The 25,119-nt window shown below is 37.4% G+C and overlaps 2 protein-coding genes across 9 annotated transcripts in view; one reads left to right on the forward strand and one right to left on the reverse strand.

The window, feature by feature from the left end:
• Positions 1 to 3,936, forward strand: part of ZNF236 (zinc finger protein 236) — a 72,254-nt gene extending 68,318 nt beyond the window's left edge. For all 4 annotated transcript variants that reach the window (XM_040067415.2, XM_058421566.1, XM_040067404.2 and 1 more), the window contains exons 32-33: positions 1,653 to 1,829; positions 2,225 to 3,936. In XM_040067415.2, the coding sequence (XP_039923349.1) occupies positions 1,653 to 1,829; positions 2,225 to 2,352 (305 nt within the window). In that variant the 3' untranslated portion in view covers positions 2,353 to 3,936. The remainder of the gene's footprint in view (positions 1 to 1,652; positions 1,830 to 2,224) is intronic.
• Positions 3,937 to 5,647: 1,711 nt separating this feature from the next.
• MBP (myelin basic protein) overlaps positions 5,648 to 25,119 on the reverse strand; it is a 107,952-nt gene continuing 88,480 nt past the window's right edge. For 3 of the 5 annotated variants that reach the window (XM_040057680.2, XM_040057697.1, XM_040057689.1), the window contains exons 4-10: positions 23,429 to 23,859; positions 13,795 to 13,821; positions 11,318 to 11,425; positions 10,807 to 10,842; positions 10,206 to 10,238; positions 9,110 to 9,232; positions 5,648 to 7,436 (exon numbers count right to left, since the gene is read on the reverse strand). In XM_040057680.2, the coding sequence (XP_039913614.1) occupies positions 7,380 to 7,436; positions 9,110 to 9,232; positions 10,206 to 10,238; positions 10,807 to 10,842; positions 11,318 to 11,425; positions 13,795 to 13,821; positions 23,429 to 23,859 (815 nt within the window). In that variant the 3' untranslated portion in view covers positions 5,648 to 7,379. Of the gene's footprint in view, positions 7,437 to 9,109; positions 9,233 to 10,205; positions 10,239 to 10,806; positions 10,843 to 11,317; positions 11,426 to 13,794; positions 13,822 to 19,302; positions 20,187 to 23,428; positions 23,860 to 25,119 lie in introns of those variants that run through there. The other 2 variants (XM_058419790.1, XM_040057717.2) reach the window with 2 other exon arrangements.

Here is a 25,119-nt window from a genome sequence, read left to right on the forward strand (position 1 = left end):
AAAGTTACTGTCTCCTAGTTTAAGGGTTCCACAAAATATGCAGGAAGCAGGAAAGACAACCAGTTTCGTTTTCTGTGCTTAGTTTCATTTCATGCTGCTGCCCAATTGTAGTAGGCACAGAGCAGTTCAGGGAGGCTGAGAACAGAGCAGAGTCCCTTTATTTATCTGTTTCTCATAAATCTTCACCATCATAGAAAGAGTTCTTTTTGTTTTGGAATGACTTGTAATTCACTCAGTAAATCCTTAAATTCTAGATATTTTTGGGTTTCTTGTACTAGGAGGCTCATGTGCTAGGCTGTAATAACAGACCTTTCTAAATTCATATTTATTTTTGTGTTTCAGCAATGTCAGGTAACAGTAAGTCCATATGATTGTAATTCTTTCAGAAGAGGATGTTGTTTTAGAAATCACTTGAGCCCAAAAGAGTGAAAATGTGCTGCACAGAAGTGTTTAGATGGATGCACTTACATAAACTATGATAGGAAAGCTTAATCTAAATCTAAACTGACTTGTTTCCATAAAGGTACCATCCTTGTCTGTGAAAGCATTTGTGATTTCTATCCTGACTAAACATTTTTAACCACTTCTAATGGGTAGCATCTACTGAATCAATGGCCAGAAGGAAAACCCATTATTTCTCTAAATATCTGGTTATTTAGGATTTATCAGTGAAGAGTAGTTTGCTGAAATGTTGAAATTAGAGGGAAGCAGTTGCTTCCAGTTCTACCAAAAATCTAGGAAGCCTAGATTTCTCTTCAAACTAGTGAAAAAGTTGTTAACAAAAACAGAAAGAAAATGTGTGTGCTTTAAAGGACCTTCTCTTGATTGCATGAGGAGTTGGATTTGGCAGGTAGGTGGGAACACTAATATACAGGTACTGAAGGGAGAGACGTATTGGTCCTGTAAGGAAGAACTTGGAAAAGCGAGTTTACTCCTGCTTGTGCTTTACTGTGCCAGCTAGTAACAAGGAATATCTTAGTGCTTTTAGAAGTCCTTAATGACATACAGTGTGTTTATGTCAGAGGTTGTAGTGTTGAGTGCTGAAGCAAAAGTCTGGTTTTGCAAATAGGTATTTTTAAACTTTAAAGTATTTTTGAAGTTAATATGTTCTTGTGTTTATAGTTAGAAATCAGAAGTATTTTGGCAGAATTGGAACAATAAGCCTCTTTTGGTGAGATATGGGAATCACTAGTGGCATAGGAGGCCACAAGTCCTATGTAGAATTACCAGGACACTCTTTTTGTTAACGTATTTGACTTTTTAGTTTCTTAAAGCCATCAACTTTGTTAATTCTAGTACATTGCTTTATCTGCATTACTCTGCATGATGTAAAATGGTGATGGTTTCCTTGAGTACAGAAAAGTCAAATCGGTAAATTGATTTTTTTTGTACCTCTGTTAAATAACTTACCTAGGTGATAAATTGGATAGGAAAGATAATATCAGTGATTTAGTACTCATGTAGCTATTCTGACATTTAATTTGAATTTTTTGCTGACAATGTGGAGCTATGGCACTGTTTGGAGAAAGTCTCAAGGAAAATTATGATGTCTATTTCATTTCTAGATCATCTTGATAATTTTTACTGAATTCCAAATTGTAATTCAATCTTAAAAGGAAAAATCATGAAATATGTTTTTCTTTCTTATAAAGGGGAACGGCCATTTCAGTGTACACTGTGTGAAAAGGCGTTTAACCAGAAGAGTGCTCTTAAAGTCCACATGAAAAGACACACAGGAGAGAGACCTTATAAATGTGATTACTGTGCAATGGGATTTACACAGAAAAGCAATATGAAACTGCATATGAAACGGGCTCATGGTTACACTGGTACGTAGCATGGTGGCAGTACTGCTGAGGGCAGGATCCATATGTTTTGTTAGGGGAGCACAGAGCACCTCCCATAAGTTATTGAGGAATCAAGTACTAATAGCCAAAGACCAGTTGATAAGCTAATAGTTGCACATGCAACCCAAAACTTGGGTTGAAACAGCAATTTGTTGCTTTTCATGGTTCCTTGTTTTTTATGTGGACCTCTGTGTACAGAAATACAGAGTTGAAAAATGATTCCAGGAAAGCAATATATTGCATTAGATGAATTTACAGTATCTGTAGTAATTGTATAATACTGTTCCCATCATGATTCCTTTATTCCCAAGTGCTGTATTTGCATTTTTCTTGCACCAAATCATACTCACTTGCCTTTTTCTCTTGTACCTTGGTAGGTCCTGTACAAGAGCCTGTGAGTCACCAAGAACAAGAAGGGGAAGACATTAGTCGTGCTCTGAATTTAGAAGAAGTGGTACAAGAATCTTCAAATGAATGGCAAAGTATAGGCAATGTTTTTCGATAACACCTTGAAATTTGAAAGTTAAAAATGTTTCTGGCACTTGAACTTTACAGTTAAAGCTTCAACCATTGGAGATACTAACAATAGAATAATAAATTAGAGGGTTTTTTAAATTATTTACAAAAGTTACCTAAAAGATGAATTCTTTTTTCTAAGCTTGTAGAAGAGTATTGGGAAAACTTCATTTTATCTGAGCTAAGTTGTCTGTGAATCAGTGAACTCAGGTAATAATGTATACAGTTTCATCTTTGAATTCACAGCCAGTATATCTATTTAAAAATAAACTGGAACTTTGTATCAGAATAGAATGATTCCCATTTTTAATGGAGATGAAAAATAACTTCACAGGAAAATCATGAAACTGTCAGTCAACTATTTTTTTAATGTGTTTTAAGAAATAATTGAGGTTGGAAATGAGGTGTTGCAGATGATGCATGCAGTATAAAATAGTGGAGTTTTGCCCTTTTTTTTTTTTCTTACAAAGCACAGGAAAAGGCTGTATTTCTTTTGAAAGCTTTCTTTTTTAGTGCATTTTGAGAATTTGTTGGGAAAAAAAATAAAATACTGCGAGCTCATGGCATTTCTTGAGTTAAGCTCTTGAGCTTCTTCATTTTCATTCCAACCACAGAGGCAGATAGATGTTAATTTTTACAGTAAAAGTCTTGAGGTTTTGGACTTGGCAATAATTACTTAAAAAATAATCCAAATGAGAAAAGGTTCCATTAAAAGCCTCTGTTGTTTGCTGTACTGGGTCAGCAGGTCCATATCTCAGTATCTATGGAAAACAGCCATATACTAAATCTGTGAGGTAAACAAGTTCAATTTTGTGGTAGCAGTGAGAAAGTTAGATACACACTAGGTCACCCATACTATACAATGTTCCCCAGTGCTGTAAACAGTTACCACTTAGAATCTGTAAATTCCTTATCGTTTTCTTTGTGGATTTTGGAAATATGTTAAACTTATTTGTTGTTTAAGTCATTGTTTCAGCAAAACTACCTAGCTGACTGAGTATTGCTTTCAAAGGTGCCACTTGTTGAGTGTATTCATAGCAAAGAAACACTGGAGTAAAAGCATAGTTGTCTTTTAGACATTCCAAAGACAGAAGCTGTTTTCTTATTTTTGCCTTGTTCTTTTGAATTTTATTTATGTTACATATATATAGATATATATATATGTGTGTGCTTATATATGTATATATATATATTTAAAGTTTATGAGCCTCTGTGTGGCCGGTCGGTATATTTTGTAAATACTAATCCCTGTTGGAAGGAGTTCATCTGTTTGGTTGGCACAAGTACTTCTAGATCAGTGGTGGATATGTTGTACTATAATACAGACCTGGACTTTAATTTACTTTCTAAAAGATAATTGTTCTCAAATCCAAAAAGCCGTTTTCTGTAAATATTGTCTATACTCTGTCTATGATACAAACTAGTTATTTCAGACTGCTGAAGCAAGAAATCGCTGTTGGTTTTGATAGGGCATCTCTTAATTCTTTTGTTAACTGTTCAGCCTATGTATATAAGTAATATAGTTGGTGACATGAAAATAACACTTTTGTTATGTGGAATATTTAATTGAAAAACATGCTAAATAATATTACTTTTTTCCAAATTCTGTTCCGTGTATTTTTTAAGCATATGATTCTGAATCCTAGGAGATTGGAAAAACTCTGTTTACAGAAGTGCGTGTTTGAATATTAGATGTAAAGAATAAAGTCCTTCCAGCAGTGCCTTCCTTTCCAGGCAGCATGTGAGTGTTTCAGCTGTTTAAGAAAGACATTTTATTTTACAGTCATCTGGCCTCATGGCATAGCACGCTGCTTATCTGTAATATGTGCTGTGTTGCATGTACCATGTATGAACTTTTTTCCCTCTTATTTCTGGGAATACTGTATAAATGCACAGAGGGCTTGGCACTAGGTGATCCTTAAGGTCCCTTCCAACTCACACCATTTAATGATTCTGTGATACTTGGTACACACAACCTAAAAGTTGATCGCATGAGTAAAAAAAATGGAATTGGTCACTTCTCAAAGTGTTATGCCTTGGTCAGAGGCAGCGAGTCTGTAGCAAGTCTTGGGAGTGTGCAATGAACAGTGTGAGTTAGGGAGTCAGCTGACATTTTTCCTGAATTCAATTTGCTACTCCTCCAGCACTTGGAAATCATTTCAGCTACAGTAATAGACTTTCAAAAAATTTCTTTTTAGCATTGTATTTGATTTCCTTCTCTGCATCCTCTTCCCCCGTGAACTTCAAGTGTCTTGACAGAGGTTTTTATAGCCTTGGTAAGATTGAGTTGGAGCTTTACAAAGCAGTGTATGATGTTCAGAACAAATACAGACAAGGTAACCGACATGTTGATATTTTCAAAAGCAGTGTTAAAGCAGATGCATTATTTAAGGAAGCAGAAGAGCTCTTGTTCTGAGGAGGGCTTGAAGTGCTACATAGTGGAGTGGGTAAGTGAACAGTGGGACAGCCTCTGTTCTTTCTGGTTTAATGCAGGAATAGGCTTGTGTTAGACTTGAGGTTTTTGGCTTGTGTCTACTCACAATTTCTTTTGGTTTATGTCAATTACTTCAGTACATCAAATTACACACTCCTGGTATTGGTTGTGCATTCCTGTTTCAGGAAAAATCCTTTGTTTACAAATCAAATGGCCATTTAAACTGCTGGTTTTCATCAAAAGTACTAGTGTGTAACTAAAAGAATAAATTTCAGGCTGTTTTAATGTCTTTTATTGGTAAAACAATGCTTTCAAAGAACTATACCTATTCCTCTAAAGGAAGTAAATCCAAAAAAGCTGCTTCGACCCTCTGAGAGAGATGACTAAGGGGAAAGAATAGGGATGAAGGCAAGGAGGAAGTTTAGGTTAAATTCTGTTACCCTACAGTGCAATATTTTGAAAGATGTATTTTTCTGGGTTTTTTACCTCAAATATTCTTTCGCATTTTTGAGGGGGGGCTGTTTTTTATTGCCTGTTCATAGATATTTTACTATTTTATTTTATTGCCTGTTCAAAGCTATTTTATGCCTTGCAATATCCCTCTGGCCTGTAGCTGTCACTCCATAGACACTGGCATTCCATGATTCTTGTGTCCTGTTGTCAGCCTTCTGGGCCATGCAATGTCACTAGAAGCCTGTGAGCAGGGTCTGAATATTATTCATAAACTCTTTGGGGCGGGGAGGGGAGGGGAAAGGGGGGAATAAACCAAACAGACCTAAATATATATATATAAAAATATATATACATATATATATCCTTTTCCTTTGTAAAAAACCAAAACTGGCCCAAGTTTCATTTCAAGTTGATTACTTTATTTCAATAGTGACTATTTTTAAAAGCTGTGTTCCTATAAGAACAATACGTGTTCAAATTAAATCAACTATTACGTTGCAGAGTATACATCTGAATGAAGCTACAATAGAAAAATACACATAGCAACCAACAAAGGTAATAGATGTAATATGTGTGTGTCTGCATAATAATTTTGGCAGTTTTGTTTTCTTTAGTCTCTATGTATTTTCTATCATCTCCTCTTCCATTGCTTCATATTAATGGACACTGATTTAAACTTACAATAGATCTAGATGTGAAATGCGATTAACATAGATATTTATAGGTAACTTTTACTGGGCACTTATTAGGAATGCTGTTTCAACCTAGGAAGCACTAACTGTAATCTACAGTGCATTGGCTAAAACTAAAAAAATAAAATAATTAATCAGACACTTAGATGACAGTTTGAAGAAATGGTAAGTTTAAGTAATAAAACAGTGCAATTCAGAAGAGCCTTTTCTTTCCCTAAGTGTGGTAGGAAATACCATCTCCACACATTCATTTTAGTAATTTGTGAACAATTTATATCTAAATCTAACTAAGCTATAATTTATTTCTACGAGGCAACTACAATACAACAGTTAAATGTTCACAGTAGTTTACTATGAGTTTGCTTTGGTGCACTGCCTTTAGTTGGCATCCAGGTGTTACTCAGGCAGAAGATGAGCCAAATACAACACTGCTGCAATACCAAGAGAAAGATTTGAAATTCTAATGTGAGATGTGCAGGACTATCTGAGATACCAGTACTGAAGGGCTTTCTTTCAGAAATTAGACTTTTTTTGCTTATATGCTTATTTACTTATTGTACTGCAAAGTTAATGCTGTTGCAGCAGAGTTTATGTGAAGCACCAGTGACATCCAGTGGTCACGTGTGCAGTCTTAGATGTTTCTCTGGGAATATCCCTTGTTTTATAACATTAGTCTAACTCAAATTTGAAATCCTCTTTCTCTCCCTCATCTACTCTTTATTCTAATGGTTTGGATGCAATCAGCAATTCATGGTATGGAAAGAATTTCCTTATTGCTATTGCTCCACATCGTTTTGATTCTTCAACATCTGCCCCCTCCCACACTTCACATACCTTGAACTCCCAATGTTTGATAAACCTTTCCATGACTGCCTAATCCTGTTATGAAAATAAATTATTCTGTGAGTGAGAGAAGGAAGATTAAAACAAAAAAAAATAACCAAAACAAAAGAAAATTTGGATAAACAGTCCTTACAACTTCTGCACATGTTGGGGATTTTTTTGTTTTTAACAGCAGTGTCTCAAAAATTCATTAACAGCAGTGCTCAATATCCAAGACATTATAGCTCTTTATTTGTAATTCTGATGTTCACTAAAACAAAACCAGAATAGTTGAGCTTAAATTAGGTGTTTGGGAGAAATAAAGGAGTCCAGCATACAGTTAGGGCATCCTGAAGAAGAACGGGTAAAGTCAGAGATCTTGTTACTTCACATAAAAGAAGGAAAACATCTAGCAAAGCTACTTTTTGTGTTCCTTTCATTCAACTGTTGCTCAGGGATTGCCAATAGAAGTTTGTATCATCTACTGCATGCAGAACCTAATTGGCATTAAGTAATGGATTGCATCTATCTAGGTAATTGTGGCAGCTGTTACTAATTTTAAGGCAGTTATATTATGAAGCAGAGTACATGATCCTTGGATGGCATCTTGGAGCTTCAGCGTCTAGCAATGGGGGAACCAGACCGCGATCCAGGTCGGGACCCAGAGCCTCCCTGTGGAGGGAAGAACAGAGTTGCATTAATTAGAAATTAATATATGTTTGAGGCTGTGCATTGAAGAACATCAATCTGTTGTAAGTATGACAAAATTTTGAATACTATCTAATGAAAATAGCCTGCAGTTGCCTCTAGTATAGCACTAAATATTACTGGGATTTTCACTTCAAAAAGAAGATTGATTTTCATTGACTATATAAATAAATGGTAATTAATGCCTCCTGCTGTAAACAATCGGTCTAAATCAAATGGGCCTGAATAAAACTCATATCAAAGTTCCAGTAATTATAATGGCTGGGAAAAGGTTACCTAAAAAGTAAAGCTGGTGTATGTATCTCTCAAATACATATATATATAAATGTAAGCTAAAAATATATGTGATGAGTATGCAAAAAAAGAGAATGTTAAATTTCGTGAGAGATCATTAATGCGTATTTTCAGATGTTGAAATGATGAAATTTTACAAATAATGTCAGTGTATAGCCATAGAATAGTTGATGTACCTGAACCCCACTAAACTACCAAGTGCACAGTGTAAAAATAAGACTTAAAATGTGTTTGATTTTTACCTGGGCCTCTGAAGAGATCATTCCTTTTCTTAAATTGCAACATAAGAATTCCTATTACTTCCCTGAAGTTTTTGTGCTGTCACTTGGTGCTGCATACATTTGGAAAACAACTGTACAATGGGAGATATAAAACCTAAACTGTTTAAGAGACAAAACTGGGGGTTTTGCTGCAAATGAAGGCGCTGTTACATCTGTTCCATCCTAGAGAGGAATAGTATGAGTCTGAAATGATCAGCTCTGCTAAGGATCTCAGACCTTCTGACCTGAAGTTAAGATGACTGCTGATGGCATCTTCATGTGCAAATAGTGCACTGGGTGATTTGTTACGAGTGAACTCACTGCTGTCATTGCTTTTGAGGGAAAATACAGTCTTCCTTAAAGTATTTACCAGTGGATATAGTGTGATTTTCATGTGTCTGTTTCCTGACGTAGAATGTGAAAAATCCTCACAACTAACTTTTTTTCCTGTTCTGTTTTTGTTTATTGCCTGTGTTGTTGCAGCTGTCTGTGCCTTGAAATGGGGAATTGAACCAGACTAAAGATAATCTGACTAAATGTTTATTTCTAATACAACAGTTTTCTAATTTGCCCCACTTTATGATTTCGTAACTTGCAATACTGACATATTGTAGGAGTTCTCCCACCTGGGGTGGGAACAAGCAGGGACTGCTGGAGTTGCTACTGCATCCAAATATGTGTCCAGCATTGCCCTGTACTACCCTTCTGCAATTTATCAGTTCTCTTTCATTTACACTATTCAAAATAATTTAGCAGCAATGAGCTGTGCCACCTCATTGTCTGACGTATTCCAGATCATTTTTGTGTTCAGTAACAACACCAATCCTGGTGCAGGTCTTTGTGGGACATTGTGGACTTACCTTCTTTGCTGATGGCCACTAACTGTGTATTTTTACTTCTGTGTCCTATCATGTAAGTAGTCCCTAAGCCACGAAAGAACCTTTTGGTTTATCCATGCAAATCTAATTCCGTCAGAAGCTTTAAGGAAATATGGTTGTTTCAAACATGGCACATTCTGGAGTGGTTAGGCTTGTCTTTTTCCCAGTTCAATTTTTTTGTACTTAAAGTTCAGTTGTACTTTACCAGTTTAAAGATTCTGGAAAGAGTGCCCTGGCCCTCATGATAGGATCCTTTGTGTCCCTTATGAGCAGATTTATGCTCATAGAATTTTCCACTTCCATATCCTGGCTTGTGTGCTTCACCACCCTGCAAAGAAAGATTTTAATGCATACTGCAAATTACCACATTCAAATTATCATGTGCACGTTGTAGTCTTTATTTGTGATCACTGAAATGTAATATTCAAATGAGGAATTTGGAGGTTGTTGCAATAAAACAATCTTTTATGTAATAAACAAGGATGAAGGAAAATGTTAGGAAATCATCTGAATAGATTAAAATCTGAGGGAAGCATCAATCTGTAAAAAATGAATTAATATTCAAAAATTAAATACTCAGAACAATAACCTGTATGACAAAACTTAAAATGTTTTAATTTCATGAATTCTAAGATGTCAAACACATCAGCTAATATGTGGTGTTCTGATAGTGAAAGAAATGCTTAATAGCTTGAAGGCTTTGATATTTTGTCTTAAAATGCCAGTAATTTAAATGCCATCTCATATAAAATCAAACCTGTGGTAGAGAAGTAGAATTTAATTAGTTGTGAGAGAACTGTGGGAAGAACTTGTCTAGGAATTGCTTAGGCAGATCACTTTTAACTGACGGGAAAGGTGGGGCAAAATACTGAGGTTAGTGACAGCATTAGTTTTGCAAACTGTGTAAAAGCAGTTGCAAAAGTGGAATAGGCACCTATCTCGTCCCAGCCCTCCCTCCCATTTTTGTCCATCCCAGGAGAAGAAAAATGCACCAGATGCGTCTTCCAGGAGCCTTTAAGGGAAGAGAGCTTTGCCATGCAGTGGGGTTTGCTCCCTTTGTGCTGAAGCAAAAGAAATTATTGCTGCGAGAGCTGTCAAATTGCAGGATAAGAGCAAGCAACACAATTGCCATCTTAAAGTGCTGTGGAAGGAGGAAGACAAGTGGAACAGGAAAAGCAAAATAGGAAACTTGAGACAAAACAAAATTATCACGTTGCTGCAGCAGCTTGAGGCAATGGAGCAAGATATGCTTTGGCCTGGTAAATAAAAGGGCTGTTACCGAAAGCACATTCATCACCTACCCAGCTAAATCTGGTGAGGGATAATCCTCTTCCCTGTACATGCAAGAAATAGAAACAATGACATGATGGTCACTATGGAACACAGCATCTGGGTCTGCCATACACAGAAGAAGATGAAAAGACAGCCAAGATTATGAAATAATGGCCAGATAATAAGGCAGGCAGGAGTTGAGAACAACAGTCTGTACAGTCTGTACATTTCACGAAGCAAAAAAAGGTAAATTTTTATTGTAATTACTAGAACTCACTTCAGTAGCCATGTTTTGTCAGTATTATGTACTTCAGAAACCCAGAGTTGAGTAAATGGCCGGACAGCTCCTGGTTGGTGAGGCTTGTTTGAAAGCATTAACCTATTGTTAGTTCAAAACCTAAAGCAATCACACCATAAATTGACTATAAAAATCTCTGCAAGTGCCTTCAATTAGTCATGCACGAAGTCAGGAGGAGAACCATGGCTTCTGTGTCTTAGGCTCTTGCTTTAAATTGTTCCCAGTGGTACCTGTAAACTTTTACTTAGTGCCGTTGGAAGCAGTGAATCAGGCTTGCAGTTGAATTAGTGTGAATTAGCCTGTTAATGCCTTGAGTCTCTGAAATTGCTTACCTTTGCTTGCATTGGGGGAGGTGTACGGGGTGAGACCTAAAAACCAGCACAAAAGAGTTGTCAAACGAAGGCAGAAATAAATATCAGGAATCATCAGGCCTTTTGCCCATTACCCATGAGCTAAAAATGGTAATTACATTGAGAAGCTCTTCTGCTGTATTAGGCTTGCCTGCAATACACTGAATTTATGTCTATCTTGAAACAGTAATAATTCCTGAATACTGCCAGTGTGAAAGACAAAAGGACAAAACTTGTATATAGTGGAGCTGTATAACTGACATGGTTAGCATTTGACTATGCTGATGGGGGTTCACAAGCTTTTTTGGTAGCATTTCAGTATTGTTTGTCTTCGAGGTAATAATTATTTTTGTATTTGAATGGCATAATGAGCTCAAAAGGCACAGTACAATTTGAGGCTCAAAATAAAGGGTAATGACTGGGGAGTGTTTGTTTACTGATGGATTCTAAAGAAAATATTTCATTTTGGTGCATAAGAGGGGGGAAGACTTACAATGTTCTTGAAGAAGTGGACTACAGGGTTGTCATCAACAGGCCGGCCATGCTGAGATCTTGGGGGGATGGACCCGACGTGGTGGCTGACCCTGGCTGCATGAATGTCCTGAAAGGCAGAACAGGCACGTCGTCCAGTCAGCTGGGAAGGACAGCTTAGCAGCCATGGCATGAAGAATCATTGTCAGGAGTGAAGACAGGAGGAATATGCTTTGGAAATCTACGGAGATTGCCCCCTACAGTTGTCAGTGCTGTGAAATGGCAAATACACAGTATGTATATGCACGTGTTGCACATACGTATGGATGCACGTGTTCTTGACGTTACAGCCCAGTGTGGAATTAAGCCTCTTATTGGAAAGTTCAGGTAACAGAAACTTTGTAATTTTCTTTAAATAGGAAATTCTTCTTAAGTGGGATCATAGACTGTGATTTTAGAAAATAAACCAAAATGGAAAAAACTTAAAATTATGTTGGATCATTCTGCGTTGGAAAGCAGGAATAGATCGTATATCATTTTTAGTTCCCAAAGACTATGTAACACTCAAGAGCTGCAAGAGCAATGTTTTTTTTAGAATGAGGGAATCAAGTGAGGGTGACAATCTCTATTTCTATTTTCAGTAGAGCTTCCTGAGCAGTAAGCCCAAATGAAGTCAGATATGTGGTTTATGACATTGATTTCCTTTGGGAAAAAAATAACCAATGCAGAGAAGTTTGGCTGGTTTTTATCAGGGTTGGTTTTTTTGCATGCTGATGATATGTGGACACTTAACTGTTTTAAAAGCAGGAAAATAGGAAATTTGGATCTGTGAAATCTCTAGTGTCAGGCAGTCAGTCCTACTTGTATTTCTGCAGCAGTTTCTACTTGGTTGCTAGTTCCAGTGTTGCCAAAGTAGAGAGCCAGTAGTGTTTAGAGAACGTTACTTCAGCCATAGTTTTGTCTTGTTAATCTACATTATTCAAATCACCCTTTGAAATCTGCTGACTGCCTTGTCTTTAGGATAAATACCATGGTGTTGCAGATCTGATGGGCTATGGATTGCCCCAGGCAGGGAGAGAAATTGGGATAATAAGGTGTTAGAATCTAGATAGGGTTGAATTTCTTGGTTTTGGTGTTATGATCAATTATTAGGTGCTAATAACTTGGCTTATTGGAAAGGTTATTGTACTGTAAACACAAACTTTCTTCTGCCTGCAGTGCCAAATGTCATCACAGGCTTCAATTATCTCCTCTTTTAATGTGTATGAAGCAGTAGCAAATCTGAAGTAATTTTTAATCACTGTTCTGGGTGAGTTTCCTGGTGTTGAAAATAAAGTGCTTTCCATTCATATTGTCATCAGCAAACTTCGTCTGTCTTCAGAACCTTTGATATTATTCTTTATTTGTGACAGGTAGTTTACATGTTTCCCCCCAATTCATTGCTGAAATTACTCTTTAACCTCTGGTTTGCTCTTTCAATTTTTGGACCCCTAGGGACAGAAAACAAAATCCAGTGGTATTTTTCAGACACTGCTTATGTTTATGTAATGACTGATGTCTATAGGTGTTAAAAGGTAAACTCTAATGGATTTGAAATTAAAAAAGAAAATAAATCTGATTTATACTGCTATGATGGGCTACTGAGATAGTGGGATGTAAGTGGATTTTTTAAATTAATTCAGTTAACAGTTACCATGTGTTTCATTAATGCGTTCAGATCATCCCTATTTTCCTTTAAATATGTTTTAAGTGCTTGGCTTTAAATAATATTCTAGTTAAAATCTAATAGGAATAGGGAAGAGCAGCTGTGTTTTAGGAAGGGATGTAATTTACTTCTTATTTCTTCGTGTTACTGGTCTCTTTTGCAGTGAGTTCTCCCCACACCTCTTGCAATGTTGTTAGGAATTTCAGTCTTGAGAGCATTGCCAATAAAAGGCATACTTAGCTTCCATATCTGTGTTTTTTGAAATGTACTTGCCAAGTATGAATGTGAATTCAGAGCCCTTGGGTATTGATGGTGAAGTTTTAAATGGAGATGCCTCTTATTTGTGCCCTTAAAGAAAGTTTAAACATACAATAATTCTTCAGTAACTGAACAGAAGAACGCTCAGCTTTTCCTATTTTCAGTTAGCATTAGTGAAATGTTTGACATCAGTTAAGGATCTCAACTAAGTCAACTTTGCTGCACATTCAAAAAAGCCAGAAAGAACCCTAAAGCTTAATTTTAATAAAAAAGATTTGCCAGTACTGGAAATTTAATTTATTTTAAGTAAATTTAAGTAAATTTAAACTAGGAGATCTGATGACAAAAACAGTTTGCAACTTCACTGTGAAATCAATAGTTTTAAGGATTAATAATCTGAGAAAGAATTCTTAAAATTCTTAGTTATCCTGTAAGGGGAGTGTTTGTTTTTTTTTTTTTAAAAAAAAAAAACAAAAACACTTTATGGTTCTTTCTGGTGATGCACAGGAAAGTTGCTTAGTTTTACTGTCACCTACCTTGGTAGTATGGTGGTATGTTGGCCACTAAGACAAAGAAAAAAAAAGAGAGTAACTGTGAATACAGTGCAAAGAAAACATGCAGGTATTTTACGTTTCAGCATTAGCTATACATTGGAATTGCATTCCCTGTGTTAGCCATGTGCTTTCACATCAGAATAATTACATTTACTGGCACAACCTGTATTAGTATCTTGTAAGAGCTGTTAATAAAAAATAAATTAAAATCGCCACTTCTCTAACAGTATGGGCTCCATTTGGGGTTTTGTACATTTCCAAGTGACCTGAAGATACCCAAGTTTGTGTTTGTGTGTGTGTGTGTATATATTCATATATATATATATGCATACTTTTCAGTGTTGTGCAACATCTGGCTTTTGGTATAAAATGTATAAAAACTACAGTTAAGCAGTTATTGGCTTTTTTTTTTTTTTTTTTTCAGTCATGAAATCCCGTTAAATCCATCCCTGACTTTCCTTGCTAGAAACAGGATATGTCAGCTCTGGCACCTTAGATGCATTAGGGGGGACTTTTAAATGCATACCATAATCTCTCTGAATGCTCTCATCCTCCAGAAGAGGATTACTTATAGCTGAAGATTCCATATACATGTAAATAGCCCTAACTCCTCATCAGTCCGTGATACTCATTTGTGACAATAACAGTATTAAGATACTTTTGGAGTACTTGAATTTACTTCCTTTTGGTATCACTATTGTGTGCTTTTGTTGCCTATTTTAGGATATGGGATGAAAATCTAAAGTATGTCTTATGTCGTTTCTCTATTGGCAAAATCCATACATGTGTAATATGGAAATAGCTGATTTAAAACAGTCAAACCAGATAAAGATGGAAAACAAAGGGCTTTTTCATGGCTTCTTTGGATTTCATGGTTTCCCAATAGCTTTTCTTCACAAGATACCTAAGGAGTTGCTGTGCATGAATTTAAAAGATACCATACAGAATCCACATATTTCAAATTCACATAGAAATAAAAATTGCATTTAGATTGTCGTAGAAAACCAAACTGTTCCATAGCCTGTAGTTTGTCCATAATGTTTAACCACCCCCACTAAGACATTTGGAACTGTACTGGTAGACTAAAATTATCTTTAAGGATAATTATCCCGTGATGAACACTGTTCTGTTCTGTTCTGTGGGGGAAAAAAAAAAAAAGCTGAAAGTTCAACAGGCAGTTTGTAAGCCACTCAGCTGATTTTGTGTTAGTCCTTGAAACAGACGCTGAATCCAAACTCTAATGAAATTCCTATCCAGGTTCAAACTGAGGTAGTCAGTATGGTTTCTAAATATGTATTCCAAACAGGAATTGAGATGCATGCTTTCAGTAAATATATATGCTTCTTTTTTTTTCTTATTTTAATAACATGGAAATCTGTGATACAGTTTAATGAGAAATCTGACAGGCACTTGAATACAGAAATTGCTTCATCTTGAGATTTGGAGGGGCTTTGTCCATGGGGCTTTGTGTTCCTGGGCATGGCTGACACTTTGTCAGAACCTTCCAGTGCTGCTACCCCAGCTCTCACCAGGCAGCAACAGAATACACAGCCCATGTGGGATGTATTTTTCCATGCTTATTCTTGGAGTATTATAACTTCTGTGAGCATGCACTGCTAAATCAGAGCTGTGTTGTACTGGAGTTGGTTCGTTCTTCACGTACAGCCCAGGTAGCAGTTGGCTCTTGGTGGCAGTGTTTGTCCCAGGTTGTTCACCACTTGCTGATCTGTTACCAAAAGTAATGGGAATGCTGAACGCCTTCCCCACTGGCTGATCTGATGACATTATAGTTAATTACTTAATTCAGCAGGCTTTTTTAATCACTTTAGGAAGGATGAGCCACACATCCTTGTAATGGTACTGTTAATTTTTACTAATGTGGAAGTTAAGATAGAAATTAAATTACTTGCTCAAAGGTATAGAGGAGAATTGGCAGGAAGAGGGATGTAAAATGCAGGCGATTCTGCCTCTCAGGGTTGTGCTGAGATCAGCCTTTGTCTAGAAATAGGCAATGAACAAAAAGACAAAGAATTCTTAGCAGAATGGCAGGAATAACAAATGTGGCAGTAAAGAGTAGAGATGACTGAAAAGTAAGAAACAGAAGGAAGAAGAAGGAAACAGTGGAGAACACTCCGCAGTCATGAGAGGTGCCAATCAATAATACAGAACTAAATTTCTCCATGACCCTGTTACCCCTTAATGCCTTGATGATTAGTGGTCATAAATTAACAGCTAAAAGAATTACTGGGGAAAAAAGGAAGTTTTTCAGGAGAATTCTGGTTTATGATAGGACTCAAATGAGAGACCAGTGCCATCATAGCCTTCTGGGGTTTTTTCCCTGTGTCCAGTTTATTCCATTGTTGTAACACTTGATAAATGGCTTCAGAGGCACAACCCAGTGCTTTAATTTGAATTTTGACTTTTTTGAAGCATTTTTTTCTGCCTAGGATGAAAAAATTTATTCAAATATTCTTCATGATAGAAGTTCCTTATCTGCTTGGACATAGTCTCTGATGCATACTCAGTATTGTTCTGTTATTTTATCAAGATGGTATCAATGACATATATTAAACTTTGTTGAAGTGATCCATGGTTTGGGTGGGGGTTTTCTTGACTGGTTTTCGGTTGCATTTTGTTTGAGAATAATCACACCAGGAAAAAAAACAAACAGACTTTGGCTAGTAGGTATTCTCCAAGTAGCTTCTGCTACCATCAAATTTCACAGCCTTAAGGACTTTACTGTACATGGGCAAGATACGGAAGGCATCCTGCCCTGGTGTTCACCATGATCAGTTTCTACTGATCAGCTGTGTGTTTGGTGGAGATGCATCTACAGCAAAATAATATAACATTGTGGGTATGGCCATTGGTAAGAAAGCAGAAATTTATGCAATTTTTAGATGTCCTGTTCTCTAGTATTTTCATATAGTCATGAAGGTAAAACAATAAGCAAGGTGGGAATTATTTGGAAAACAAAGCTATAAATACCAGGTGCACACTATCACTTTACAGCTGCTGGACAGAAAAATGTTATTACAACCTTGATTTCTGGAAATCTGAGATTGCATGCACTCACCCACCCACAAAATATTTGATCAGTTCTCATCTTTGAAGGATTGTCCCAGTTCCATTTCTTTTCTGCCTTTAATAGGTAAGCAAGTGACAAGCTAAACTCTCATACAGGTTGTTAAAAGCTCTATTGCCTGTCTCAGCATGGCAAGGCTTTCTTGTAGCAAAGGTATAATAGTAAGGAGAGTTTACTATTATGAAATATTTAGACATGGCATGGTTAATAACATATTTCTTTGAAAGAAGTACCGTTGTAAACTTTCCAATAATAGTGTTAGTATAAAGTGGGGAAGATGGACCGCTCCAAACCTGAGCCTTGTACGGTTTCCAAGGCACATTAATTGTATGATGAATCAGAAATGCAGATGCATCATAAACAAAAGGGCAAAGAGTGCTAAAGGCTCGTCTTGGGTCTGCAGCAGTAATTTGTGCTTTACCAACATTTTTAATTGATTTGTAAAAATTTCAGTAAAATCACCTGAAAATGGCAGTCAGTGGTTTCTTGTGCAGCTCAGAAATGAAACCAAGTAACTTTGGAGGGTAACTCTCTAACTGGAGACAATTTCAGGAACATGGTGTGTTATTTTGCATCAGTACATAAGGTGAAAGCCAGCAATTGTCACTAATGCTATGTGATGACAGAGGTACTAAACAAGCTCAGGGAAAAAAAGTAGTAATTTTGCTCTGGTTTTCTATCTGGCAACATTTACCATTGTGTAATCTGAAAACAGCTGAAAAACAGTCATTTATTTTGGCATTTTAAGATGGAAAGTGCTAAGGATAATGCAGTTCTTCATTTGCAAGGAATGTGACAGAAAAAAACAATATAGCAGATTTTAGTATAAAGCAATTTCTTACTTATCAGACTGGTTCAGCTGCAGAGAAGTGAACAGATTAAACTGTTCTCAGGCAGAGAAAATCCTTGTGCTAAATTTTTAATAGCTGTATTTGACCATCTGTACATACATTTTGGGGTCCCTGCCTGGCCCTTGCACTTCTTCAAACAAACACCCCTCTCTTATAAATGGTTTTAAAATTAAATCCAGACCTTATTTTCAGCTGGGCTGTGGGGCCAGGCAGGTGAAGAAGAGAGGAATGGCAGAGAACAGCTGAGGCTAGTTGCCACCAAAAGATCCCAAAGCTGCCCTCACTGCCCCTCCAGCAGCTCTGCCATCAGGCCCAGGCCCAGGCAAAGGGCACCACAAGCTTTGAACTTCACCAAGTTCTCAAAAGAATCCTTGGAGCTCTTCTGTAGAACTTACATGCTCTTCTGCATGCAAATTACACATACTACTGTTATATTAATGAAATAGAAATAGTCAAGCTAAGACTGAACTGAAATCGCCTGTTAGAAATTTAATGAAAGGGGGAAACCTTTTGCTGTGCAGTGATTAGAAACAACGATCCTTCAAATGCTTCAGTTGATTAATCTGTATTTTTGTCTGAACATGTTACTAATACATTTCTGAATGTAAGAAGCACAAGACCATATAAAAAACAGTAAAAGCAATAAAGTACACAGACACTCTCACCAGTCAGGAACTCCTCTTTAACTTGTAATACAAATCACCAAGCCCCAAATACTTTGTCCCATTTCTGAACAAACCTTGCTATGCAGCTGCTGTCAGATGAGCACAAAGCATCACTAATACTTTATCAAAATCTAGTGCTTACACTTCAGAGTACCACTGTAAGACCATTTAACCTAGTCCAATTCCCAAATTCCTCTAGTAGCTTATAATAATTACTTCAAGCAGTAACTTCCTTGAAAATGCAAGTTCTAGTGCATTAAATAATGTGTTAATTGTTAGGCACAAATAACATGTTTATGGTCATACATGTGCTAAATGAACATGTCAAAATCAATCCCATGTAATGTTGGCTCCTAGGCCTTTCACTTCTCACTCACCAGTGGGTGTTTCCTTGTTTTGTACAGGTGGTATTTTTTTAAACCAGGCAGATCTAACGTACTCTGAGACTCTATCACTGCACAAGCTAAATGAGCTTCAGAGCGGCAGTTCTGTTACTCTAATTCATTTTTAGGTATTCATCGTTCGTTACTACCTGCTGCAAACAAGAGGCCAGATTCAGTTCCTATTACCATGAAGTGAGAACATCAGATTCAGGAGCTTTGATTATTCAAAGCCCACCCTTTCCTTCCAGAAGGAAACCTCTCTGTTCCCTTCTGTCCAATGCACTGTTCTAACTGAATTTTGCAGAAGGACACGCAGCCTCTTAGTGAACGAAAAACTTGTCACGTACAAGCAGTAGTTTGTTGCAACTTCTGTTAATGGATTAAAGCATTTAAAACAAATTAAATCATTAGTACACTGGTTTTTGTGATATAAACAGTTTAATGAATACATAAAGCACATAAAAAGCAAAAGATTAAAACAAAATTATTGTTACAACCACCATAAACTCTATATTTTACAAGCATACTGCTTGCACAGCAGGTTTTACAAAACAGTGTATCACAAGCAATACCACTCCAGAAAATTAAGATTTGGAAATTAAAATCACAGTATTTATTTAAATCACATCATATACTAGTCAGACTAGCACTGATTTAACTACTTCTCAAATTTTTCATGGTGCTGTAGTATACATTAAAGCTTCCACAGGAAATGTGAATAGAGTTCAAGTGCAAAAAAAAAAAAAAAAATCTTAATTAATTTATCCCTCCACGGCATTATTTAGAACTGTGGTTCCTATATTTTGTGCCTATTATCGCAGCCATTTTTGTAGATCCCTACTCCAGCATTTGCTTAGCTCAGGAGTGGGTTTGGAACTGCTGGTTTGGAAATGCTGACCCAAACCCTGGTTCTGCTCCAGCTGAGAAGAACTTCAGCCCAGTGCTGCTCCTGCCACATATCTGTCTGTAGCATGGGGAAGCCCCATCTCTACCTTCTGTATTTCTTGCACCCAAATGCATAGAAATTGGGAAGGAAATAGAGCAAGGCTTCATTCAGGCATCAGGAGACTGTTACAAGATTGCCTACAAAACTGAAGCAAAATGTAAAAGAGAAATTGATTTAATCTTTCACTAAGTCTGGCCTCACCAATTGTTTAAAGTAATTCATGTATTTTGGTTTGCTTGATCTGTGTCACAAGCATAGTTTAAAGTTTAGTATGTTAATGCAAAATGTTAAACCAGGACAGAAAAGTTCTTGTTTCCCAATCCAAACTAGTAGGAAAAAAAAATTATAAACCGAAGGATTACAAAAGCATAAACAAATAAACAACTGCATCAAAGAAACAAAATAGCAGTCAGTACATACTGAAGTTGAATACAGGCTCAGAATCTAGGAGGCACAAAGAACATTTGATTGTTTTAACAAACTTGCTTAGACAAATATTCCATAAAGATTAGAAAGGAGATAATTAATTGTTATGCTGCTCTCTCTTGCATGCTATTTAAAATGTCTGCACCACAGTTTCTTTCTGTCACCATTTTAAATTCTTTTTTAATATGATTAAATTTGAGCTGTGCACAACAACAGTTTTGTTTCAGATATTCTACCTTAAAAGTTTTTAAGAAAAGTACAAAATTCAAGCTGATTTTGGTTGAGTTTCAGCTATCCAAAATCTCAGTGGGACTGGGAGAAAAACGGCAAATGCATTTGCTGTCCCTCAGAGAAAAAGCAGTACTTCTGTACATTCCAGTATTTCTATTTTTAACAACTCCATGCACTCTTAAATTAACTTCAGAATTGCAGGGCAAGGGAGAACCTGCTCCACAAGAGAAAAGGAGGCCATGAAACAGTCCCAGCATTGTTCCTACCCCACCTTTCTGGACACAATAGTGAATATTATTCATTAATGTACTTCTTAGCTATGGATGCAAGAAGAAAATGCCTCCACAAAGAATTTATAATGTGTTTTGCTTGAATGTCAGCCCTAAATCTGTACAAAGAGTGAGTATTGTCTTTGCATTCCAGTGCCTGCTGGTGTGGGTAGTTGATTTGAGATGCTCCCACTGAGGCATGGGCTGGCTTAAAAAAGGAAGCCTGCAAGAAAGGCAGCTGCAGAATTGCTTTGAAATGCTTTGAAATAAAGAGAAAAAAGTGCAAGCAAATAAACAGTGCAGCTCTAGGAACTTTTCAAGCCTTTGAAATTCATCCTTTAAGGTGCTTTTAGTGGTATCTTATTTAGCAAAGACCTGTTTACTGAGTGGAGTCTGGAAAACTGCCAGGAGACTTCATTCTATTTCAGCTGGTCCATGAACACCTTCATCATCTATCAGTGATCCTCGACAAAATTTAGGGTTTAGACACAAATGAGCCATCTAGGTTTCTTCTGTCTACACTTGTATAAATAAATTACACCACAAGCCTTTCTTGATACAAGAAACCAAAAAGGCATTGTTTCAGAGGCTATATAAGTAATAGTTGAAATGACTGTGCCACTTGCTCAGTACTTTCCACACTGAAGCCTTCCCACAAGAGAGCTTCGTAGGAATATTTCCCAGGATGTACATCAATATTATCGTTGTGTGGAAGAGTGGTAGAGATGCTTTGGCACTGGAAGTCCTAATGTGACTGACTTTTGCCAAAACAATTCAACTCCTCTGTGCTTCCAGCTCAGATCTGCAAATCAGAACTCTGTAACACTATGAGTAGTTGCTCTTATGGAAAAAAATCCCGAACAACTACTTCTGCTAGGTAAAAAAAAAGTCAGAATTGTCCATAATTCTGTTCTGTTTTGCAGACATTTAAGTTCTTCAAAATAGCATTTTACAGCAGAGATAAAAGAGATGAACTGTCCTCTCATACATAATTACATCAAAATCTATAGAGAATCATTGCAATCACGTTCACGCCAAAGGATAAAATACAGAATTTGTAGAGCTTGCAGAGATTTTTTAGTCATTACTCCTAAAAACTGAGTTGGTTTGACTTATTGCCAAGCAGGAATACACATATCTCTGTATATTCTGTATGCAGAATCTAATTTTTTGGTATTATCTCCTTGGTGTACAAAGAACATTTCATACACTATTTTTCATCAAGTAACACGTACGTGAACTACACGGCAAGAGTTGAGCTGGCCAACCAGGTTCCAGAAAACAGCAGCTGGGAAGTTGCAGTAAGAGTAAGAAAAAAAGCTTTCTTCATGCTTACAGCAACTGCTTGTTGAATTTATGAACATTACACACAGGAACATTACACACAGAAATGTTACTACAGAAAAAACTGCCTGGCTGTTGAATCTTTGTCAATAGCATTGCATGCTCCAATTGGTAAAGGTGAGAAATAAAAAGAACAAAACACTCAGCTTGCTTAGTACTGCCCACCAAGTGTGAGAAGCTGCTAGTTTTAAGTTTCTGGAGTATTTTTAGTCCAGTGGTCTCTACATAACAACAACTCTTCAGGGCAGGGCTACTATACATTGTGCTTCCAGGTGTGGAGCTGTGAAGGACACTGACAGCCACAGCTGTTGGACCACCACAGATCAGTTTTAAACCACAGGGCAGTTTGTGTCCTGCCCCAGTGCAGCACTGAGAGACAGCACAAATGACAAGGTGGAACACTGAATAGACCTCAAAGGCTGTCAAAGGATTTTCAAAAATTTGGGCCCAGCCAGCAACTATGAAGGCTGCTTTTTGCAACACACAACTTGAGCAGCTACAGCAAATTCAGCTGAAAGAAGGGTTTTACAGCCCTACAGCAGTTCCATTGGAATGCTTATGTAGTGTGTGGACACACAAACACAAAACTCCACCTGTCATTTACATGTTAAAAGGTACAGCGAAAACATCTTAAACTTTGCCACCTGAATAATACTGAACTAATATGCCAGCTGCATAATTTATCAAAGGAGGGAGGTATCCTGGAAAAGGGAAGAATTTCATTAACAGCCTTTCATCAATGCCTTGTTTTTGAATTCATAGTGTAGAAATGGCTCATGATACAATTTCTAATATGAAATACTTGGAAAAAATCTCAACTTCTTGTCAGAATAAAGCATCTGGATTATTTTGTACATCTGGGATTCAGGACAGTATCTGTCAAGCCATCTCCCCAGCAATGCTGTCAACTGACCTTAAACGTAGCCTTGCACAAGCAGGCTGAGAATTTGGCCACAATTCCTTTCCTAATATCTATTTCCAAGTTTGTCCCTCAGTTAGTGCCAAGATATGTAGAGATTGTCTTGCATTTAGTGCTCTCATCTAGCTCCCTTTTGCAAATATTTAAGAACAACACACAAAAGCAGACTGAAGTTTCTCTAAATGGCACAACGTACATACAACACACCACATTAAATGCTCATAAAAATTACTCCTGGTAATGTTTCTAGAGCCCCCTGGATTTCTCATACTCCTTGTTAGTACACAGAGTAGCTCCTCTTGTTTCCCAGATCTTTGCTTTTTTTTGTTGTTGCTGTTTTCTGTTTAAAAGCCAAGCATTATACTACAAGTACCATCCCGCTGGCTAGGTCAACTCTTGCCTTATAGCAGTGAGACCTTTCTTTCAGACCCACCCTTCCTCTTTCACTGTACTGTATTTTGCTGTAGCCTTGCAGTTCTCTATTCCTCAGAGCTCACCTTGCCCGAGCCCCGCCGGGGAACGTGTCTTTCACCTCCAAAGAATCTGCCCAGCGAGTCAAGTAGACCCGAGTCTCTGTGCCGTGGGGATCCATGTCTGGCATGGTCTATAGTGCTCGCAGATGCCAGTTTTGATCCGTGCCGGAAAGAGGAGCGTTTTTGTGAAGCCATCAAATCCGAATTCTCTGAAGCTGCTGCACTGTCCTCTTGGATGGTCTGTAGCTCGTCTGACTCCGAGGGCCGATCTTTGAAGGTGTTGTCTTCTCTTCCTGGGGCATCTCGGGAAAAGAGGCGGATCAAGTGGGGGCGACCAGTCCTGTCAGCTGGGTTGGCCTCAGGCCAGGCATTCTTTGGATCTGCTGTGCCTTTGGAGTCTGTCACCGCTGGGCTCTTCGTGGAGGTCCCATTGTTCTGGTTCACATCTGCCTCTCCTGCAAACAACAAGGATGAGATATGAATACAGGCCTGTGAAAAACAGCCCTGGAACAATGCTGCTTTCTTTCCCTTGCCTTGAGATGCTCATTTCATACAAAACCCGTAATATGTGCAGTTGTAATGAAACTATGTTCTCTTCCAGCCTTAAAGAACATTAAGTTATCTTGGAACTGAAACCAGAATGATGTTCTCGCACAAATTTGCAGTAGTTCTAGGTGATTTTTTGGTGTGCTTTTTTTGGTTTTGTTTTGGGGGTTTTTTTGTTTGGTTTTTTTTTGACACATTTATAAATAGATACTTGCAGATAGATTACTTGAAGCGTAACTGTGATTAACTTTATTTACATGGAAGGCTTGTGGATGAGGAGGCTTTCAGTGAGTAATCAGAATTCCTGTACTTTCCCTTGAAGATTGCAACTCTAATTATGCCCTCTTTCTCCAAAACAGGGGAAAAAAAAAAAAAAAAATTACAGTGACATTGCAGATCTGTGCCTTCACAAATGCATGTTCCCTCTCCACAATGTCAGAGCTCATGGCCTCATTTGGAATCTCTCACTGTAACTTCAGTATGGATCAAACAGGAATAATGAGGAGAAGGGGGTTTTTGACCCAAAAATTGTACTGAAATTGTCCTCACTTCAAAAAAGCACTAAATTGTAATTCCTGCTTGACCTCTCATGACAGTTTTTGTTCATGTATGATGATCCTGGCACTCCAGGTACAATATCCTAGTACTGATGCTGAAGGCCTAGAGCAAAACTGTCAAATTTGCATTTAGTGCTTGTGAGAAGTGACAAAAACAATTACCAGCAACTGACAAGCTTTTTCTTTTAGCCAAGAAACATGCCAAGACAGACCCTTGTGGTAAGTGAAATGCCTCCTGCCTTCTCCACGGTGGTGTTCTGATGCACCCAGTAAAGTATATAAGAAGCATCAGCTACAGCACACTTAGCCCTTCCTTCACCTGTAGTAGCTCCTTCTATCAGTGACAAAAAGATTTAAGGAGGTTTTTATGGTCTATACCATGACTCCTACTGTTCTAAAGGAAACTGCACCCACTGAAGAATATGACTTATGTCCAAGGAACACCAAAAGAGTGTTAGTAGGTCATGGCTTGAGGAGCAAACTTCAGCACAAACACCTCCCACACACTCTGTGTCAGAAATGTCTTTTGGAGTTAAGGGGGCTCAGAAATAAGTTAGTCATGTGTTACCTTTAGGGTGTCCTAATTACCTTTTTACATTCTCATTTGATTTG

This window comes from Hirundo rustica, chromosome 1, assembly GCF_015227805.2.
Source record: "Hirundo rustica isolate bHirRus1 chromosome 1, bHirRus1.pri.v3, whole genome shotgun sequence".
Taxonomy (NCBI): Eukaryota; Metazoa; Chordata; class Aves; order Passeriformes; family Hirundinidae; genus Hirundo; species Hirundo rustica.